Source organism: Pyrus communis, chromosome 10 (assembly GCF_963583255.1).
Source record: "Pyrus communis chromosome 10, drPyrComm1.1, whole genome shotgun sequence".
NCBI lineage: Eukaryota > Viridiplantae > Streptophyta > Magnoliopsida > Rosales > Rosaceae > Pyrus > Pyrus communis.
Window position 1 is genome coordinate 3941341 of NC_084812.1, and position 20344 is coordinate 3961684.

The following is a 20344-nucleotide window of genomic DNA, read 5'->3' on the forward strand; positions in this document are numbered from 1 at the left end:
TAGTTTCGGTTTTTATTTACTCACATTTTCATACTAATATCACTTCTGTTGCGCACTTGGCTACGTTACTCTCATGTGACGGCCAACATGCCTTGACTCCGGTCGGGGTGTGTCATTTCCAACACCTTGAGAGATGAAATAAATTCAAATCCGTAAATCTCTAAACCTTTGCAACATAATATTGGGGACCTTGCCATAAAAAAATAAAGAGTGACTTTGAATGTTGTCCTTAATCACTAATATTGTTTGACTGAACCTTATTAGTTCTCAGTTTTTTTTTATCAAAGTCTTTGACTTTGTACATCTCTTCATATTAATAATAATGTATTTTCATATCAACTAATTATTTTTGAAGTTCCTTAATTCTTGGACTTCAAATTTTGTAATAAATTATTTCCTAAAAAAAGGATAGAAGACACATAATAAATAGTAAAATTGTAACAAACAGAACATTAATCTACCAATAATCAAGCGTTACATTCTAAACACATAAAAAACAATGTACACATATAATTGGATCCTTTTAAAAAATGAATTTATCTGTATAATTGGGAAATTTAGAAAAATAATCAAAATTTGGACCTCATCGAAAATTATAACCGCTTTTTTAAGTTTGAAATAATTATAACCAAAAGTTGATGTAAAAATATTAACATATATACTCATGAGGTTCTCTCCGCCACCTCCAATTCTTCAAACTTTTAGCCCGTCTCCGAGGAGTTAAGCTCTCAAATCCAACACAATATCTAGAATTTTCGTTTCAGTAGGTTATCGTTATAACCAAGGTGGGCATGGCCACCAAAGGTACTATTTTTCTTACAATTACTAACGTTTTCCTTCAATTTTTGTTTCTTTAATTTTTCTGATTTGGGTTGCATTTGATTTTCTAAACATAGACTAGATTCGACCTCTTTCATCAACACTGTGAAACCGATGTTCCTATTGGCCGGGCAAAATCATGGTACACCATCCCATTTCAGCTTGTAAAAAGGTTGACTTTTGGTTTGGAGTAAATTGTAGCTATGGTCCCTTAACTTTAATTCAATTGGAGCAATGGTTTCTCAACTAAAAATCCATTATCATTGATCCCTTAACTTTAATTCAATTGGAGAAATGGTCATTCCAACATAACTCGTTTGGACAAAAGTTTTGACGTAGTTGAAGAAAATGATCATAATTACACACTTTGATAAATTGAGAGACCCTAATTGTATAAATGATCACTCCAACATAACTTATTTTGACAAAATTTTGACGAAATTGATGAAAATGACTATAGCTACACATTTTGATAAGTTGAGGGACCAATGGTAATGAATTTTTAGTTGAGGGACCATTGCTTCAATTTGATTAAAGTTGAAGGACCATTGCTACAATTTACTCTTGATTTTAGTTTTTCAATATTTTCACGTAGAAATAGCATTATTAATATGGGAGCGCAACAAATATATATAAACCCACAGAGAAATTAAAGAAAAACAGAGATGTTTGGTCTGCCATATGTAAATTGACATGTTTGGCTTCTAGCATTGGGAAGAAAGAAATTGTGTATATTTGAATTATAAATTGCATTTTCCATCCAAATTAAGTATTTAAAATTATTGCCGACAAGAGGAGTTTTGTGATTAGTCGCCTGCAGGTACGCGTAAACTCATATTTACTATTCACAAAATGCCATTATTGTTCCCGCGTGCATACGTACGATCCACCCGTCCGTTCTTGCCTTGTAAATATTATAAACATAAATAGCTACTATGAACGCATATGCCATGACGATTCTTTTTTTTTTTTTTTTTTAATAATATATTTTATTTTTGCTTCTTTGATTGTGTTTTATTAAAATGTTAAAAAAGAAAGAATATTAAACATAGAAAGACAGCACGAAATTAATTTTAATTCACTTGTTGTCAATATCAGTTTACGTCCATTGAAATCGACATTATCAAAGAAAATTTTGACATGGGGTCGATTTATAACCAAAGACAAAGTGAAAATATAATTAAAATGATATTATTGGTGTGTGTGATTGACAATGAGCATCGGAGGAAGAGACTGAGTAATTATGTAAGATGATTGTGATATCCCAGTAAATTAGAGAAATTTTTAGTTGTGACGGAAATACGGGTAGTACATCACGTGTTTTTATATAAATGGTGGAAATTTTTTTTTTTTAAGTTATTAACTTTTTAACATACATATCCCACCATTTATATAGCAACACGTGATATTCCGTGTGACGATCACACTGAAAAATCTCTCAGCAAATTGAGGTTACCCCGTCAAACAAAATCACTAATAAATTCGATTTAGTAGTTGGCAGTCGGCTATGGTGCGCCCATGGTTTCAAGTCTAATTTGCATTTTTTATTACTAGTTGGCACGGTCACATGCATGACATGAATGGTGGTAACCACTTATTTGTCTTTTGATTGATGCAGATCCGGATTAAAAAAAAAAAAGGGTCTTTCTAATTAGCATATTCTAGAAAACTCGACATGATTTTATTCAAGGATGAAAGATTGAAGAAAAAAGTTACATATTGACTAAACAGATTACCTTCCACAAAATTGGTCTCATAAAACTGTGTTAGTTGATAGAACCTGCACAGAGTGAGAAGAAACACAGCCTTCTACAAAGTGTATCTGCACCATAACAACCATGCGCAACACGCCTTAGAACATATTCGAATGCACGTTGAATGTTGCAAGTTATACAGAATGGCCATGAACTGTAAACACTTGCAATTTTACTTCTAATTACACATAAAGGACTAAAAGCTTAATTTCCACAAAAGCCTAAAGTCCTGTTCCAAAAAATATTATGAAAGCAAAATAATTAATGTTCTTCCACAAGGCTAGATAGTCTATGATTTTGCAAACCAAATGGAACTAAGACAAGTGAGCAGAACAGATCATGAATTACTGTTCCGGGAAAGAAACCTACACTTGACTGTCGGAAATGTGTGAAATCTTGGGCCAGTCGGGCAGGTTGCATCTTTCTTTATTCAGATTCGTACCAGTCCCGATTGAACTAAGCAAGGAATATGTTTGGTTAACACTTACCACTTGAGAAAACGAGAGCGAGTGAACAATATTGAACCAAATATACATGAATAATTGATTGGAGATAAAAATAAAAAATACCTCTTATATCTGGAATATGACCAATATTTGGCCATCTGGGCCACTGTTCTTGGTGCATCTTTCTATCTGCATCCGCAACCATAGACGTGACACTTCAATATTTTGAAACCCTCTGTTGGAGGAGAAAGCTATGTAAAATATAGAGTTACATACCTGATCAGAGATATTCTTTTAGGTTTCGTTAGGCTTGTACTTGTATATAAGTGCCAACTTGTTGGTATCATCACAGTATCCAATAAATGAGGCCAAGTTTCTATGATGGATTCTCATCAGGAACTCAACCTGCAGCCACAGGGAACTCATCAATCTCTAACAACAAGACGAGGCATTTAATTTGCATTCCAAGGAATTAAATTCAAACTGTCAAACCTCTGTTTGGAACTCCCTAGCTGAGCTAGCTCCTCGAGATGACGATGTAGAACCACACTTGAGTGCCATATTTCAACTAGCCATGGTATACAATCCCAAATCCTCCTTTCCCGATTTCAATTTTAAAGTTTTTGGTGATTTCTAAAACCTCGTCATAAGTGAACTAGGACGTCTGATGCTACATGAGTTTTGTTACGTTTTCTCCATCTGCAGCTTAAGTAGACAAAAAGATATGAGTTCAGACTAACTGGTTAGGAATACTACTACACCATAGTAGGAGCACCGGTTCTACCTGAATAAGTATCAAAGGTATAAAATGGTACCTGGTTTTCTTATTCTTCTCAGCTTCCATACCAGTATGAGCACTATAACTAGGAGGAGGGCCACTGCTGACAGCAATGATCCAAGTATTGGAACAACCATGTTCTCCTTGCACTTGCTTGAATCTGAACTAAAACAGGACTTATAAGCACATCAAAAATCTGAAGCACACAATACCATTCACTTTCGTTAAAGAAGATGCAAACCTATTCAGTGCTCTCCATGAATGAAACTTGCACAGAGCAGTAGGACGAGGAAACCAGTTGAGATCTTCTTCTCTCTGTCTCACTGCAGCCTATGAACTAACTGGTATTTAAAACACGTGACAATGTTCCGACCAAAAAAGCAGAAAAACGTATGTGACAGTGTGGATTTGTACCTCATGCTGCACAACTTTACATGAAACATGATCCTTATTACATGGAGATGCTTAGTCTACGTCAATCAATGGATCATGCAATGTTCATACTAAGAGAGCAATTTGGTTAAGCCAACGTATTTTCTAGTCAAAACATTTCAAACATTGATCCAAAGTGATTAAGTCGAGGACATTATCAATGTATATTAGTATTTAGCCTACGCTGATTCACTGCACAACAGATCCCACACCCATTTTTAACCCATCAAGTTTTGAACATGGAATGAATGAGATAGTTTGTAGGAACCAGCAAAGGTAAAGCCTAAATAGCTACCTAGCATGGTGCTGTCATTGAACCTGCATTTGTGGAATCTGAACCAATGGAAATCACTCCAGGTGAACTCTGGTATGGTGAAATCGTACCACAAGTTTCTTCATTTGAGCCTGGAGTTCTTTGTCAATGCCTAGACACCTTTATTCCATACACTCTGTTAGTTGGCACAGCACAGAACCCATAGTGGCTCTATGTTGGCAGGTGAAAGTTGTGCATGCCATTGCTGTCTCTAAAGCTTTCCAGGCCAAATTCACATCGAACTCTCCTCAAATCATTCGATACAAAATAGTTGTTAAATCCCATTCTGGAACTCAGGGTTCACCCACTGCACTATGTGGGCAAGATCATCAATTTCTATGATTGCAGGTTGGCTAGTAAAACTCTCAAAATCAATTTTTTCATTCAAACTTTGATAATTGTAGTACCTGCAGACCAAAAAAAAGTATTATCAAAGCACTCACTGTTCATGCATTTGTATTTATGACATGATAAAAAATCTAAGAGAACACAGAAACTTGAACATACTCTGGATCAAGATAACCCACTCTGCCCATGACCGACATTACCACACAAGTCTCATTATCACTGAAAACAACACTGGACAGACCGAAATCTGCTATTTACGCGTCCAAGTTTTTATTGCACTGCACTTCTTAATTGAGCTGAAATACAAATCCAATTTATCTGTGTTTAAAGTATTCTACATAACTCGACCTGATTTTATTTAAGGATGAAAGATTGAAGAAAGAAGTTACATATTGACTAAACAGATTACCTTCTACAAAATTGGTCTAAGAAAACTGTGCTAGTTGAGAGAACCTGCGCACAGTGAGAAGAAACACAACCTTGTACAAAAGTGTACCTCAACATATGGAAATCACTCTAGGTGAACTCTAGTATGGTGAAATCCTGGAGTCCTTTCTCGATGCTTAGACACCTTCATTCCATACATTTTGTTAGTTGACGCAGCACAAAACCAACCATGGTGGCTCTATGCTGGGAGGTGGAAGTTGTGCATGTCATTGCTGTCTCTAATGCTTTCCAGACCGAATTCACATCGAACTCTCCTTGAATCATTCGTTCCAAATTCGTTGTTAAATCCCCATTCTGGATTCACCCACTCCACTATGTGGACAAGATCATCACTTTCTATGATTGCAGGGTGGCCAGAAAAGCTGTAAAAATCAATTTTTTTCATTCAACCCTTGATATAACTATAGTACCTGCAAACCAAAAAATGTAATCACAAATAAACCACTCACTGTTCATACATTTGTGTTTATAACAAGATAAAAAATCTAATAGAACACAGAAATTTGAACATACTATCGATCAAGATAACCCGCTCTGTCCATGACCGATGTCACCACACAATTTCATTATGTATACATGTCAATTTGACCAAATGGATGAAACCTGCGTGCTTCCTCAAACACCAACATTGACCATTCTCTCCTTCTCATTAAAAAAAAAAGAATTTTAACGAAATACTCCTGGTATTGTTCATTTTTAACGAAAAATCACTTTTTTACCTTTCCCTAGTACTATTGACTACATCTTTATTTGTTATTTTTCATTAAAACTAAAGTTTTTTTTTTTTGAACAACTAAAGTTTTTTTTTTTTTTTTTTTAAACTTTTCATTAATTTTCTTTTAATAAAATAAAATAAATAAATATGGCGTCAGTCATACAAAGTCAAGCTTTCTAAACCTCTTTTATGGACAGATACGGATTTTATGGTTCGAAGCTCAACCAACAGGTAATTTGGACCACTTAAATGGAATTCGATAATACTAATTAACTCATATGCTGCCTCACTTTACATAATCTAAAGACTTCAACGTCTCTTTCACACAAAGGGTCCAAATTTTCTAATCCTTCAGCTCTGGACACTAATGTCCGGAGGGGATCCAAATTCCTCTTTATTATCCATCTGTCAAATTTTCAACTGTTTGCTTTAGCTTGTTGTCCTAGTTTCTCTCTTCCTCATCCTCCTCTGGCTAGCGTTTGGAGTCCGGCATCCGAATCACATGTCCATGCGGTCCTAGAAACATTAAAGCTTACCTACTCTACATAATGACTCCACTCCCCTCTTCCAACACCTCCATGTTTCAGACGAAAGAATTTCTAGGTTCTTGTGTCTGAAACCCCAGAGCTAAGTTTAATAGAGGAGGGGTGGGACCATAATTTGGTGTATCGTAGGCCTCACAATCAGGAAGATATAGTGCTTTTTTAGTGTCCAAGCCATAGGGATCAGGTGGTCCGGTTGCTTTAAACTAGAATTTTATCCTCAATTTGACAAATTAACAATGGCTAATTGGCTATGCCTCTCCCTCCGTATGTTGTTAATAGTGTCGATATTGTCCCATTACATGGATTGAAGAAAACCCCACATCAGGAATAATATGTATTAACAAAATATGATTCTTTATTTGAGAATCATAGCCGTTGGATGAATTTACGATAGATAAATACCACAAAGTATAGATAATCAAAAGTTCAAACATTATTGACGGATGGCGAATGTGAATGATAATTCAAGAGTAGTGAGAAAGATGATTGGTATTAAGTCTTTGGTCACTATTATCTTGGAAGTTGATGACCAAAATGACAACTGCCTCCCCTTCTTTTGGCTGCAACAGCAGAAATAGGATGCTTACATGGAACCTGCATTTGTGGAATATGAACATCTGGAAATTACTCCAGGTGAACTCTGGTATGGTGACCTCGTAACACGAGCTTCTTCAATTGAGCATGGAGCTCTTTCTCGATGCCTAGATGTACACCTCCATTTCCAAACACTCTGTTAACGCACAGCACAGAACTCTCTGCTGAGAGGTGGAAGTTGTGCATGCAATTGCTGTCTCTAATGGTTTCCAGAACGAATTCACGTCAAACTCCCCTCAAATCCTTCGATCTCAAATCCTTCGATCTCAAATCCCCGTTCTGGAACTCAGGAATCAGGATTCACCAACTCCACTATGTAGAGAAGATCATCATTTTCTATGATTGCAGGTTGGCCAGTAAAACTCTAAACATCAATTTTTTTCATTCAACCTTTGATAATTGACAGACCGAAATCTGCTATTTTTGCGTCCAAGTTTTCACTTAAGAGAATGTTGGCAGTATTTACATCTCTACGCACAATACGTGGATTGCACCCTTATGCAAGTAAACAGTCCTGTGAGCCAAATTTCACAATATACATAAGTTGAATTAGGCATATGAACTTGTGCAGATATATTAGCGTATGAAATAACACGAAGCACTAACCTAACGCAATATCTAGTGTTATCCGAAGTCTCATTTCCCAAGTCACATGTGAGCTTCTATCTGCATTTGCAGCCATTGACGTGACACTCCAATATTTTGAAACCCCTCTGATGGAGGACAATGCTTATAAAATATAGAACTACATAGCTGAGAGAGGTTCTTTTAGGTTTCCTTTAGGCATGTACTCGTATATAATATAAGTACCAAGTAGTCGGTTTCATCACAGTATCCAATAAATGAGGCCAAGTTTCTATGATGGATTCTCATCAGGAGCTCAACCTGCAGCAACAAGGAACCCATCAATCTCTAACCAACGAGACAAGGCACTTGCAATTCCAAGGAATTAAAATCCTAACTGTCAAAACTCTGTTTGGAACTCCCTAGCTCCTTCAGTTGACGATGGAGAAAGTATTTTAACCGCAACTTGAGTGCCATCTTCCAAGTAGCCATGGTATACAATCCCAAATCCTCCTTTCCCAATTTCAGTTTGAAAGTTTTCGGTGATTTCTAAAACCTCGTCACAAGTAAACTGGGATTTCATTGATGCTACAGGGGTGCTACAGGTGTTTTGTTATGTTTTTCTCCATCTGCAGCTTAAGTACAAAAAGTTATGAGTTCAGACTAACTGGATAGGAATACCACTACACCATAGTAGCAGCGCCGTTTCTAACTAAATAAGTATCAAGGGTATAAAATGGTACCTGGTTTTCTTATTCTTCTCAGCTTCCAGACCAGTAAGAGCACTATAACTTGAAGGAGGGCCATTGTTGAAAGTAATGATCCAAGTATTGGAACAACAATGTTCTTCTTGCACTTGCTTGAATCTGAGCTAAAAAGAACTTATCAGCAGATAGAAAATATAAATCTAAAGAACGCAATACCATTCGCTTTCGTTAAAGAATGCTAACCTATTCAGCACTCTCCATGAACGAAACTTGCACAGAGCAGTAGGACGAGGAAACCAGTTGAGATCTTCATCTCACTGTCTCATTGCAGCCTGTGAACTACCTGGTATTTAAAATGTGTGACAATGTCCTGACCAAAAAAACAGAAAAACGTATGACACTGTGGATTTTTAAACTCATGCTGCACAACTTGCAGAGTACATACATGATCCTTATTACCTGGGGATGCTTAAGTGAGCTGAAATACAAATCCAATTTATCTGTGATTAATGTATTCTAGATAACTTGACATGGTTTTATTTAAGGATGAAAGGTTTGAACAAAGAAGTTACATATTGACTAAACAGATTACCTTCCATAAAATTGGTCTAATAAAACAGTGTAAGTTGAGAGGACGTGCACACAGTGAGAAGAAACACAACCTTGTACAAAAGTATATCTGCACCATAACAAGTAACAACCATGCGCAACATGCCTTAGAACATATTTGAACATTATAACATATACAGAATAACCGCACACTCGTAAACAGTTGCAAAAAAAATTAATGTTCTTCCACGAGGCTAAAAGACAATAGAAGAGAACAAATCATGAATTGCTGTTTCGGGAAAGAAACCTACACTTGACTCTGGGAAATGCCAGAAATTTTACGCAACAGTAAAATTTGGATTGGCTTCCCCAGTGCCGATAGATACTTGAGATTCCCACAACGGTGAATAGATAGATGGTCGATTCATGACAGGTTCCGTCATCACTCTGGTAAGAGCCTTTTGAATCATCACCAAAAACTGCAGAAAACGAGAGTGAATGAAGAATTTTGAACAAAATATACATGCATAATTGATTGGAGATAAAAATAAGGGCTCCAAAAATAAAAATTACCTCTGATCTGGAATGTGAGAAATCTTTGGCCATTCTGGGCCGCTGTCCTTGGCGCATCTTTCTCCCAGTTGGGGACACCGTCGGATCTCTAGCTTATGTAAATTGGTTAGGCGTTGCATAGCTTCGACCGTAGGCAGATGCATCAGGTTCTCACATTGCCGAATTGCCAACTTAGTAAGAGATGTAAGGTTGCCCAACCACTCTGGAAGAGCCTCCAGACCATCGAAACGAGAAATGGACAAAGATGTTAGAGAAGCAGAGTGTTGAATTTGCTGAGGCAGAGACTTGAGCTTAGGCCTCCCGTACAATCTTAATTCTTTCAGTTTCGATGGGACCTGAAAATCCGGAAAAGAATCGAGCTCCTCGTAGAATGGACCGAGAGACAACTTTTCCAAACGAGATAGAGAGTGCAGCCCCTTGGGCAAATATTGTAATTTCCCACATTTATATAATTCCAAACGAGATAGAGATTGTAAGCTGGACACGTTGTGATCCGCCAGAGATATCAAATTGTCGCAGCAGCTGACATCCAAAAGGGTAAGAGATGTGCAGTATGCAAGCCCACTCGGTAGACTTATTAATCCATCACATTCCCAAATATCCAAATAAGTGAGGGACGTGAGGTTGTCTAAACTGGGAATAGCCTCTAGATTAGGGCAATCCCATATTTGCATATGCTCAAGAGAGACGGGGGTTTGTAGCCCATGACCCGACAAAGTCCTCAAATTTCGACATTTACTAATATCCAGTTTGCGAAGACTAGTACAAGAATGGAGCCCACTCAGTATACTTGTGAATCCATCGCAGTCTTTAATTCTCAATTCATGGAGGGATGTGCAACCGTTTAAAGACAAGTCCTCCTCGAGAGTAGTGCATCTCTCAATAACCAAATCACGGAGTGAGGGCAGACTCTGAATTGAAGTGCATCTTAGCTTTGGGCAATCTTTGATCCTCAACACTTGAAGAGATTGGGATGGTGAAATTTGGAAGGATTCTAGATTGCCACAATCCTCAATTTCCACCGTCTCAAGTGAGTTGCAATATTCTAACCCACAACACAAGCTCAACAATTTCTCACAACTCCTAATTCTCAAATGACGGAGATTGGTTACTCGACAATTTTTCATCATCCAAGATGCAAATTTAGTACCCTTGAATTCCTCAATCGTCAAGCTTTCTAAGTTGGGGTGTGGTTGGAGTCCTTCAAGAATATCCTCGTCAAGAAAATTGCCATTTCTTTCTTCCCCCCATTTTAATATCAATTTTCGTAGGTTTGCCTTTTCCACTAATTTTGATTTCATTGCTTCTTCCTTGTCCCTCACAAATTCCAATGATCCAATAACTAGTTCCCCTTTCAGTTCATTTAACCCACCTAGCTCATCAAGTCTATGACGCCTTGCTCTATCCAATTTAAAACAAGGTAGCGTTTGCAGATGAGTCAATCTTGTCATCCCAAATGGAACTTCCACATCCTTGTCGAAATAAACATGTCTCAAGTTGATCAAATTTTCCATTTCCCTAGGAAACGTTTTAATGTCTGTATATGACATTCTTAACGTCTGAAGATTATAGAGCTTGCCAATAGATTTGGGGAGTTCTTTTATTCTTGTCGAGGAAATGTTGAGATACCTCAAGCGTTTCAACTTTCCAATTGAACTGGGCAACTCCTTTACTTCAGCCTTGTATAAATTCAACATCCGTAAACCTTTAAACCTTTGAAAGGTGTTACTAGGGACCTTGCAATCAACAAACAACGACCGCAATCTCTCAACACTCCCTATTGGAATTCTTTCAATTGTAGTGGAAGAAATATGCGCAACATGCTGAATCTCATCATCCATCTGATCCAAGTCTCGCGTCAAGCTTTCAGATTTGAATGCTTTTTCTGCAAGATCATGCACCAGATCGTGCATCTTGCAAATGGTAGTGCCGTACTTTTCTCTAGCATCTTGAAATAGAGAGTTTTGCAATAGAATATTGAAATATTTATTACCTATATCCTCCATACTTATGTTGGGAGAAGAATGAAGATATCCTTGAGCCATCCAGAGCTGGACCAACTCATCTTTTTCAATTTCAGAATCTTTCACAAACATTGAGCAATATGCAAAACATTGCTTCAATGATGACGGTGTTAAATTATCAAAACTCAACTCCAAGACTGACATGATTTTCTGATCTTCATTTGGTAATTCCCATATTTTACTTTCTAGAATTGACGACCATTCACGCGTGCTATTTTTAGAACACATTAGGCTTCCTAAAACCTGTTGATACATAAGTTTGTTAGTTTCTATATATGTTATAATATAAAAAGGTGATTAGCAAAATAACAATCCCAAATTATAGCTTCATTGAATTTTGAATAGAGTGATGAGCAAAACAAAGATGCATTAAACTCAACTTCGTTTTGTATCGATTAGAATTGCAAGATTGCTCTCCAATATTTTTGCTTGTTAGAAGAGAAATACCAAGGAGACTTGCGAGCCAAGTAAGAATTAGTCTTGGAATTAAACTCAAAGATACCTGATTAGATCATTTAAATATAAGTGTAAATTTAATACTTATGATAACCGAGTAATTGAACAATTTGTAACAATGCACTAGGAAGGTAGTATTTTGAAGGAGCGTTTTGATCCACATTTTTTTATAGCGAACTATAAAGAAACATTAAATTTACACAGCCGCGCGGTGAGCATAGAGCGAACTATTCTTTCGCCATTTACTAAAAAAACACTAAATTTGATCAAACGGTTATACGACTTCGGATTTGGGTGATTTTTGTAGAGATGATATTTGAGAAAAGACATAAAAATAGACGGTTAAATCGTTGAAATATACAAACATATATATATATATATATATATATATATATTATAAACAAATTGATCCTTTAATAGCTCATTATTATGTTTTTCATGCAATTTTCTTTTTAAAATGTTCGGACAAAATTAAATATACCAAGTTAAGGGTTTTTATAATGGCGATTGATTATTTAATTGTACTTATATTAGCAAACTAAAATGTTTTAAGTTCAACTCATATGAATGAGGATAACGTTTTGAATTTGTTTGAGTTCGAAATCATACTCAAACATGACCTAGCCCAATTCCCGTTAAGAGTAGAATGGTAAAAATCATAGTGATACATTACCCTAATTCTGCAAACTAATCCTTTATGGAGAAAGCCACCAATCTATGTCTTCGACTGGCAACCCATTTTTGTGTGTAATTAATGTCTCATATTACAAACTTATTTCTGAACTACTCATTAATCGTTTAATACCTATTTTAGGTAAACGTATTTGACAAAACCAAGATGTTTTTTTTTTCCATTCGATTGATTAATTTAATATGGGATATCAGAGTAATGCTAGAGAAACCAACTACTTCAATCATATTCATAGACCACATGATGTGTTAGTTGATGGTTGGACTCATTATTCAAATCATTAAAGAAAGAATCCAACTATCAATCGCTACATCATGCGGTCTACAAAATATGGTTTCCCTACTCCCTGGCATAAAATTGCAAAGAGAAACTTGATATGAAAAACAATTTGGGTCATAATCGTTATCAATTAGCATCATCTTTCTCTATGATTAAAACAATTAAGCTTTAATGACACTTGGATTAAATCTTATTGGGTTTGAGAGTCCTGTTTTCCTAGACTTCAATTCTATAATTTTTTGACACTCGGATTAAACTTGATATGAAAATATAATTTTTTGTTTATAATTTCAAATTCTATAGAATTTTACGCATTGGAGGACCACACTATTAGAGGTATGCCTATGGTCCTTCTAGGTTAATCTGCAGTGGGGGACCATATGTATTTTAGAGGTGACTCCGCCAAGTTAATCCACATTGAGGGGTCATTGCCTACTTAGTTACATTACCTTCATAGGTGGTCCTACCAAGTTATACTGCATTGGGAGCATACACTATTAAATGCATGCCTATGGTTCCGACTAGTTAATTTGCATTGGAGGACCATATGCATTCTAAGGGTGATCATCCTTGATATATCTGCAATGAGTGATCACTGTCTACACAATTAAGTTATCCCTATGGTTATGCTTAATTAATCCACGATGGGGGACCATATAAATCCTACATGTGATCATGCTTGATACATCTGTAATGGGTGACTACTGCCTAGTACCATAGGATAGGTTTCTGCTTAGTTAATCAGCAATGTGTGATCATGCTTGGTATAGCTGTGATGGGTGATCATTGCCTATACAATTCGATTATGCTTATGGCTTTGCTTGGTATATCAGTGATGGGGAACTATACGCATTTTAGGGTTGGTCATGCTTGGTACATATGCTATGGGTGATCATTGCCTACACGTTTAGGTTATGCATATGGTTCTACTTGGTACATCCGCAACAGCGAACTATATGCACTTTAGGGGTGATCATGCTTGGTATACCCGCGATGGGATGGTTACTACCTACCTAGGATTGTAAGGAGTAGTTGTGATTGATAAATCCGCGATGTACGATGACTTCCTAGTGTGTTTTCGTTGAGTGGTCTAGAATCCCATCTCTTGTTCAGTTTCGTTGAATTAGTCAAAAACCCTAGATTCTTGTTAATAGAAATTGCTCATGGTAGACATTTGCATTTGTAAATTAAGGTTACAGTACTGCTTGAATCTAAGTAGGGAAATGCATAAATTTGTTTTATTAAATTTCATGAATTGATACTTGATCTTGTTGGTTAATTAACGTAACTACTAACTATGCATCTTTGAATCATTGAACCAATTATTTGCTGTAATTTTGAAATTATGTTGGAAAACATTGTGATATATGTGATTGGCGAAATGACAATCCTAGTTGTGAAATTGTTGCCTTAAGCAGTTTGGCATCCAGTGAGCCATGCTCGTTGAGTTCCATCTACGTTTCTTGCCAATTAATGCCTTGAGAAATTTTAAAACTTACAAGAATTGTGAACTACAAATGGCTTAATCTTGTCTTTGAGTACATGAGATATAAAGGTTAGATACAACCATGTGATAAAAGAAAAGTTACTACGTTATTGACATGTTGGTTTGTTTTTTGCCATGTCTTAGAAACGAGATATGACAGTTAGGTAGGGACATTCTGAAGTCACATGTCGGTCATGTGATATCTCAGAATCGGATTCTACAAAGTACAAATCCTTTATAAAGGAAGCTAGTAATGTATGTCTTGGATGCATTTCTATTGCGACCCATTTTTCTGTGTAATTAATGTCGCATATTACAAACTTATTTCTAAACTACTCATTCATCGTTCAAGACCCAAGAAGTTTTTATTCCCATTCGATTGATTAATTTAATATGGGATATGGAATAGATGCTATAAAGACCAACTACTTAGAATCATATTTCACATATCACATGATGTGTTAGTTCATGGTTGAACTTATTTTTTAAATCATTAAATAAACAATCTAACTATCAATCGCTACATCATAAGATCTAAATATGGTATCCTTACTACCTATCTTCAATTGCAACAAAACTTGATACGGAAAATAGTTTGTTTTATAATCGTTATCGATTAGCATCTTTCTCTATGATTAAAACATTTTGGCTTTAATGACACTAGGACCAAATCTTATAATCGTTATCAATTAGCATCATCTTTCTCCTGAACCCCAATCATCAAGAAAATAGTTGTAACTACTGTTAGATCTTAATCCAACAATATAAAAAAATCACAAAAAAAAAAGTTAACTGAGCACTAATCGTTAGATTAAGATCAAACGGTGGATGACCATGCATGGTCACTAGGGTCTTGGAGAACAATTATGTTGGGTTTGATAGGGTCTCTTCTGTTTGTGTGGTTAATTCGCTATTCAATCTTATTGACTTCAAACCTCTGTCGCTCAAAGAAATAGAGGAAAGAAATCGAGCAAAATTTCAAAGCCAATTCTATGTTTGTCTCCTCTAAGAAATTTATAGTAATACTGTTGATGTAATTAAATTACTCCATATTTGTATAGTTTATAATTTAACATTTGTTTATACGACTTTATGCATAACGTTTTGCTATTCCTCACCTTTTTATTTTCCGTTTTGTTTTTACTCTCCTTTCGTCTTCTATCTCCTTCGTTTTGTTCTAAAACATTTTCTTGATTAGAATTTATTGCATCATGAAATCTTCTTCATTTTCTGTGGTGCGTTACTTATCTTTTTAGTTTTTACCTCACGTATCATATGTTTTGTATTTTATTCAATTTTTTTGCTCATGGATTATCTACCTGTGATGTAGGTCTCCTAATTTTTTCTTTTATGGAAGGTTTCCTCTACTTAGCATGTTATTTATCTACCTATAACACATGATTTTTTAATCTACTTCTGTCACAGACTCACAGGTTTCCTAGATAATTGTATGTTTTGGCTCCATATAAATATTTAAAATTTAAAATTATGTAATTGATGCATTATTTAGGAGTTCAATTATCTGCTATTTTTTAGAGTGAAATAGGCATAAAAAGTAGTAGTTCGAACAAAAAAACATAATTGGACTCACTTAAAATGTAGCCTATGATTTTGGGCCTCTATCTAAAAACCCTAATACAATAATATATGAATGCATACCTTTGCCACCAATGGTACACCAGCACACTTTTTAGCTATGGCCCTTCCAATGCGCACTTGATCTGAATCTAGAGAAGAAGCATCACCATCTGGAAATGCTTCACCCTTTAATAAAGACCAACAATCCTCCTCCGATAGGCCCTTCAAATCACACCTCGGCATTGTCTCAATGATTGATGCAACATTAGCACTACGGGTAGTAACAATGGCAACGCTTCCCGGACCAGAATTGACTTTCGACAAACAATCCATAAACTCCCTCCAAAAATTCTCCTCTTCATTCCAAACATCATCAAGTATCAGAATATATCTCTTGTCTGTCAACCTTTCCGTGAGGTCATCCAGCAATGCTTGCCGACTTGTAAGTCCTGTCCTGTCTGACTTAAGGGATTCTAACATCCGATTTAGTATCGAATTAACGTCAGAAGTGTCGGATACACAGACCCACATTTTTTCATCAAAAGGCGTACGAATAGCATCATCATTGAATATTAATTTTGCCAAAGTCGTCTTTCCGAGTCCTCCGATTCCCACAACGGCCATAACCGAAAGGTTCTTTTCCTGATTCTTGGACATCAACATTTTAATGATATCCGACTCAGTTTCCTCCCTTCCAATGATCTTATCAGACTGACCGAATCTCGAGTCAGTTTCTCTGTTCCTCATAATTGGAGGCGGGGTTTGATCTACTCTCCTTGCAACCAAGTGAATCCGAGATGCATCACCCTTGAGAACCGCCAGTGACGCGTTGATGTTCTTAATCTTGTGTGCCATCTTTTGACGAAATAAAATGGGATTGGAGAGCGAAAAGAAGTTAAGTACCTTCTTCTTCATGTGGTTTTGAATTTCTGCTTTACGACGGAGAACTTCGTAGTTGATGTCCGCCAAGACGTCATCGGCATCATGAGCTACGTCTTTCAGTTTCTTGACCCAGTTTCTGACTGCCACGCCCCGATCATGTGGTTGGTGGGCAACATCGCCTAAGTACTCTTCAATTTCCTCTAACGATACAGCAAGCTCAGTTGCTTCTTTTTTGAATCCTCGGAAAAGACCGATTTCTTGAGCAGCAAGTGAACCGACCGACTTCAGTATTCCCTCCACCGGGTAAGTGATGATACCTTGTAGCACATCCATACTCGTGCGACAAAGGGAGATTAGAGAGTAGTAGAAGGCAGAGAACTGGGAGAAAGCCAAGGAAGCCAAGGAACTGGGAGAAAGCCAAAGAAGAGCGAATAAGATGAATGAAAGGCTTAATTAACAATGATTCAAGAAAATGCGGTATAAGAAGAAAGGACCCCTTATAATTGACGCCACTTTACACCTGTGAGCGTCAACATAATGTTCAAGAGCAATATTAACCCTTCTTATCAGCAAAGATTCTTTCTAAACAACTTTAGTCAATAGTGGAGGCCGACTTTAATAAAGTAACGAGGATTTTCTAAACAACTTTAGTCAATAGTCGAGGCCGATTTTAATGGAAGAGGATCCTCTCCTGAGCATAGGATAAGAATTCTTCTAATCACAAAATCAGGATAGTTCAATTTTAATCCAACGGTTACAATTACTATAACTTTTTAGAGAATCCCCTGTTTAGAGCCGTTGAATTAAAATTGAACGGTCTGAATTTCGTGATCAGGAGAATCCTCATCCTATGCTCAGGAGGGGATCCTCTTTCGATTTTAATAAAGTAATGAGGATTTTCTAAACAACTTTACTCAATAGTGGTGGCCGACTTTAATAAAGTAACGAGGATTCAATTGAAAAGATAAAAAAGAATATTATGTTACTTAGTATTATGATTTAATAGTTTTTTTTTTAGTTGTAAGTGAGAGATATTAAGTTCGATTCTTGTTAAAGATAAAGTTGAACAACATTATTGTTAAGCTCATACCTCTTCTCTTAGGGTAAGTAATATCATTTGTAAATTTTTTTTTTTAAAAAGGGACAAAAATATAAACCCATTTTGTTAGCAAATATGCTCTAAAAATTAATTACCTAGCATTATTCATATAATTACCATGTTGCTTTTTTTATGTAAATATTATGTATCAAAAGTAATGACAAATTAAAAAAAATGGAAATATGATTATCATTGTATCAAAAGGTACAAAATTACTATTTTACCCTCATTTTTCTCAAAAGTGAAAGTAAAATTGAAAAAAATAGAAAAAAAGAAGTTAATAATGGATATCCTCTTAATATATATAGTATAGATAAAAGATAAAAGATAGAAGATGTGGATAAGACGATGAGAGAAACATATCAAGATGATAGGACCCCTATAATTGATGCCACTTTACACTTGTGAACTTGGCTTGGTGAGTCTGAGCACTTTTCACCCGGTGACTCATTTATTGGATTAAATTATTTTGATTAGTCAATATTTATTGGTCTTCCATGGATTTTTGTCAGGACTTGGTACTGATGACTATTCAACCCTACCCGGTCCTGTCACTTCATCTTCAACATGATTTCGCATAGGCAGTGATATTTATATATTTAACTTTACTTTTCATTCTTAATTTTACTGAATGAATTGAAAAAAAAAAATAATTATACAAAATTAATAAAAATGTATCAGAAATAAAAATAGTTGTGTAAATAAGATTTTCACATAAAATGTGTTTTCTTTTACACAATCGAGCTAGAAACTTGTCTCTTGTACATCGAATTGGCTAGTAATTTACACTTGTATTTCTACCCTTTTCATTGACCACGGTAAACCTAAACCTAACAAGAAAATGTGGTAGCTATTACAATCGAACGCTAGGAATTTGTCTCCAACACTACACATAAGCGTTTAAATTGGTCTTGGTTTTAGTGGTTTATAAATACGTCAAATTCAACGAAATCAAACCAAACTAATTATAGTTTGATTTAGTTCAGCCTAAAATTGCATTTTTTTTCATTATAAAAGTCATACCAAACTTCTTTGATTGATTTTTGTACAACGATATACATACATAGCTAAAAGTTAAATCAAAACTTTTTGGATTGAGGTGTAGTATAAATTTGTATCGAACTCGTCATTCATGAAATTCAAACTTAAGACCTATTATTTATAAGTACAAAAAATACCGTTAGATCATAATATTAAATGACAACTTCTTGGATGGTTTAGTTTGAACAATATTTTCATACAACAATATATTTACATTAAATTGAGATAAAATGGACAAAAATGCTCTCCGGATCCTTATTTAGGAACTTTCATCACTATTTCTAAAAGCTTATTTAAAGAATTTAAAGAAATATTCGGGTTTTAAAAAAAAAAATATTGTTTTTTTTATGAAAAGTTCTTATAGTGTAATTTTCAGATTAATATAAAATCTAAAATATTGAATAATTATTATTCATGTATGGCAAACCAAAAAAATATCTCTACCCTTCGCTTTTCAACAATTAAAAAAAAATTACGTGAAAAACCAAAATGAAAATTTCACGTGGGTGGGATCAACAAACAAGGTAAAAGACAAAAAACCAGCTGGTGTGCAGCAAAGACAAAAAACCAGCTGGTTTGGGTCACTTTTCTACACAAAATCAACAGAGGCCCACTATACAATTTTCACATTTGAGATTTTCTTTTGAAGTATTTAGCTAGTTTTTATATATTGAAATATTTTTTGACAAAAAAAATATTGGAATATTTTAAAGACTCTAATTTCGACTCTGTAAAAACTTTTTGTCTTTATATTTAGAGATTGTACTATTATAAAGACTTTGTTTAGATTCTCTATTGAAGTTGTTCTAACATGATAAAAAGGTGAAAGCAGATCAAGACCACATAAATATAAATTCATTTATGTGAAAACAGAGAAACTATGCACATAAATATAAATTCATTTATGTGAAAACAGAGCAAGACCACAAAAATATTTATGTGAAAACAGAGAAACTATGCACCAAATCATAAAACTTAAATGGATAAAAAAAGCTTAACAACGTACTAAACAAAGAATTTCAGACAATAGTGTAGGAGCCAGCAAAGTTAAAGCCTAAATAGCTACCGAGCAAATGGTGCTGTCATGGAACCTGCATTTGTGGAATATGAACATATGGAAATCACTCCAGGTGAACTATGGTATTGTGAAATCGTACCACGAGTTTCTTCATTTTAGCCTGGAGTTCTTTCTCCATGCCTAGACACCTCCATTTCCAAACATTG

At 35.4% G+C, this 20344-nt stretch overlaps 2 protein-coding genes across 9 annotated transcripts in view; both read right to left on the minus strand.

The window, feature by feature from the left end:
* Nucleotides 1-17372, minus strand: part of LOC137747331 (putative disease resistance protein RGA3) — a 31961-nt gene extending 14589 nt beyond the window's left edge. The window contains exons 1-4 of the mRNA XM_068487433.1: nucleotides 16180-17372; nucleotides 9585-11851; nucleotides 9323-9490; nucleotides 9055-9141 (exon numbers count right to left, since the gene is read on the minus strand). Of these exons, the coding sequence (XP_068343534.1) occupies nucleotides 9481-9490; nucleotides 9585-11851; nucleotides 16180-17313 (3411 nt within the window). The 5' untranslated portion in view covers nucleotides 17314-17372 and the 3' untranslated portion in view covers nucleotides 9055-9141; nucleotides 9323-9480. The remainder of the gene's footprint in view (nucleotides 1-9054; nucleotides 9142-9322; nucleotides 9491-9584; nucleotides 11852-16179) is intronic.
* The window catches only part of LOC137747328 (putative disease resistance protein RGA3), a 93485-nt gene continuing 80073 nt past the window's right edge, over nucleotides 6933-20344 (minus strand). For all 8 annotated transcript variants that reach the window (XR_011069940.1, XR_011069939.1, XM_068487426.1 and 5 more), the window contains 2 exons: nucleotides 7798-7857; nucleotides 6933-7705 (listed from right to left, as the gene is read on the minus strand). The gene's annotated coding sequence lies outside the window, so the exon portion shown is untranslated. The remainder of the gene's footprint in view (nucleotides 7706-7797; nucleotides 7858-20344) is intronic.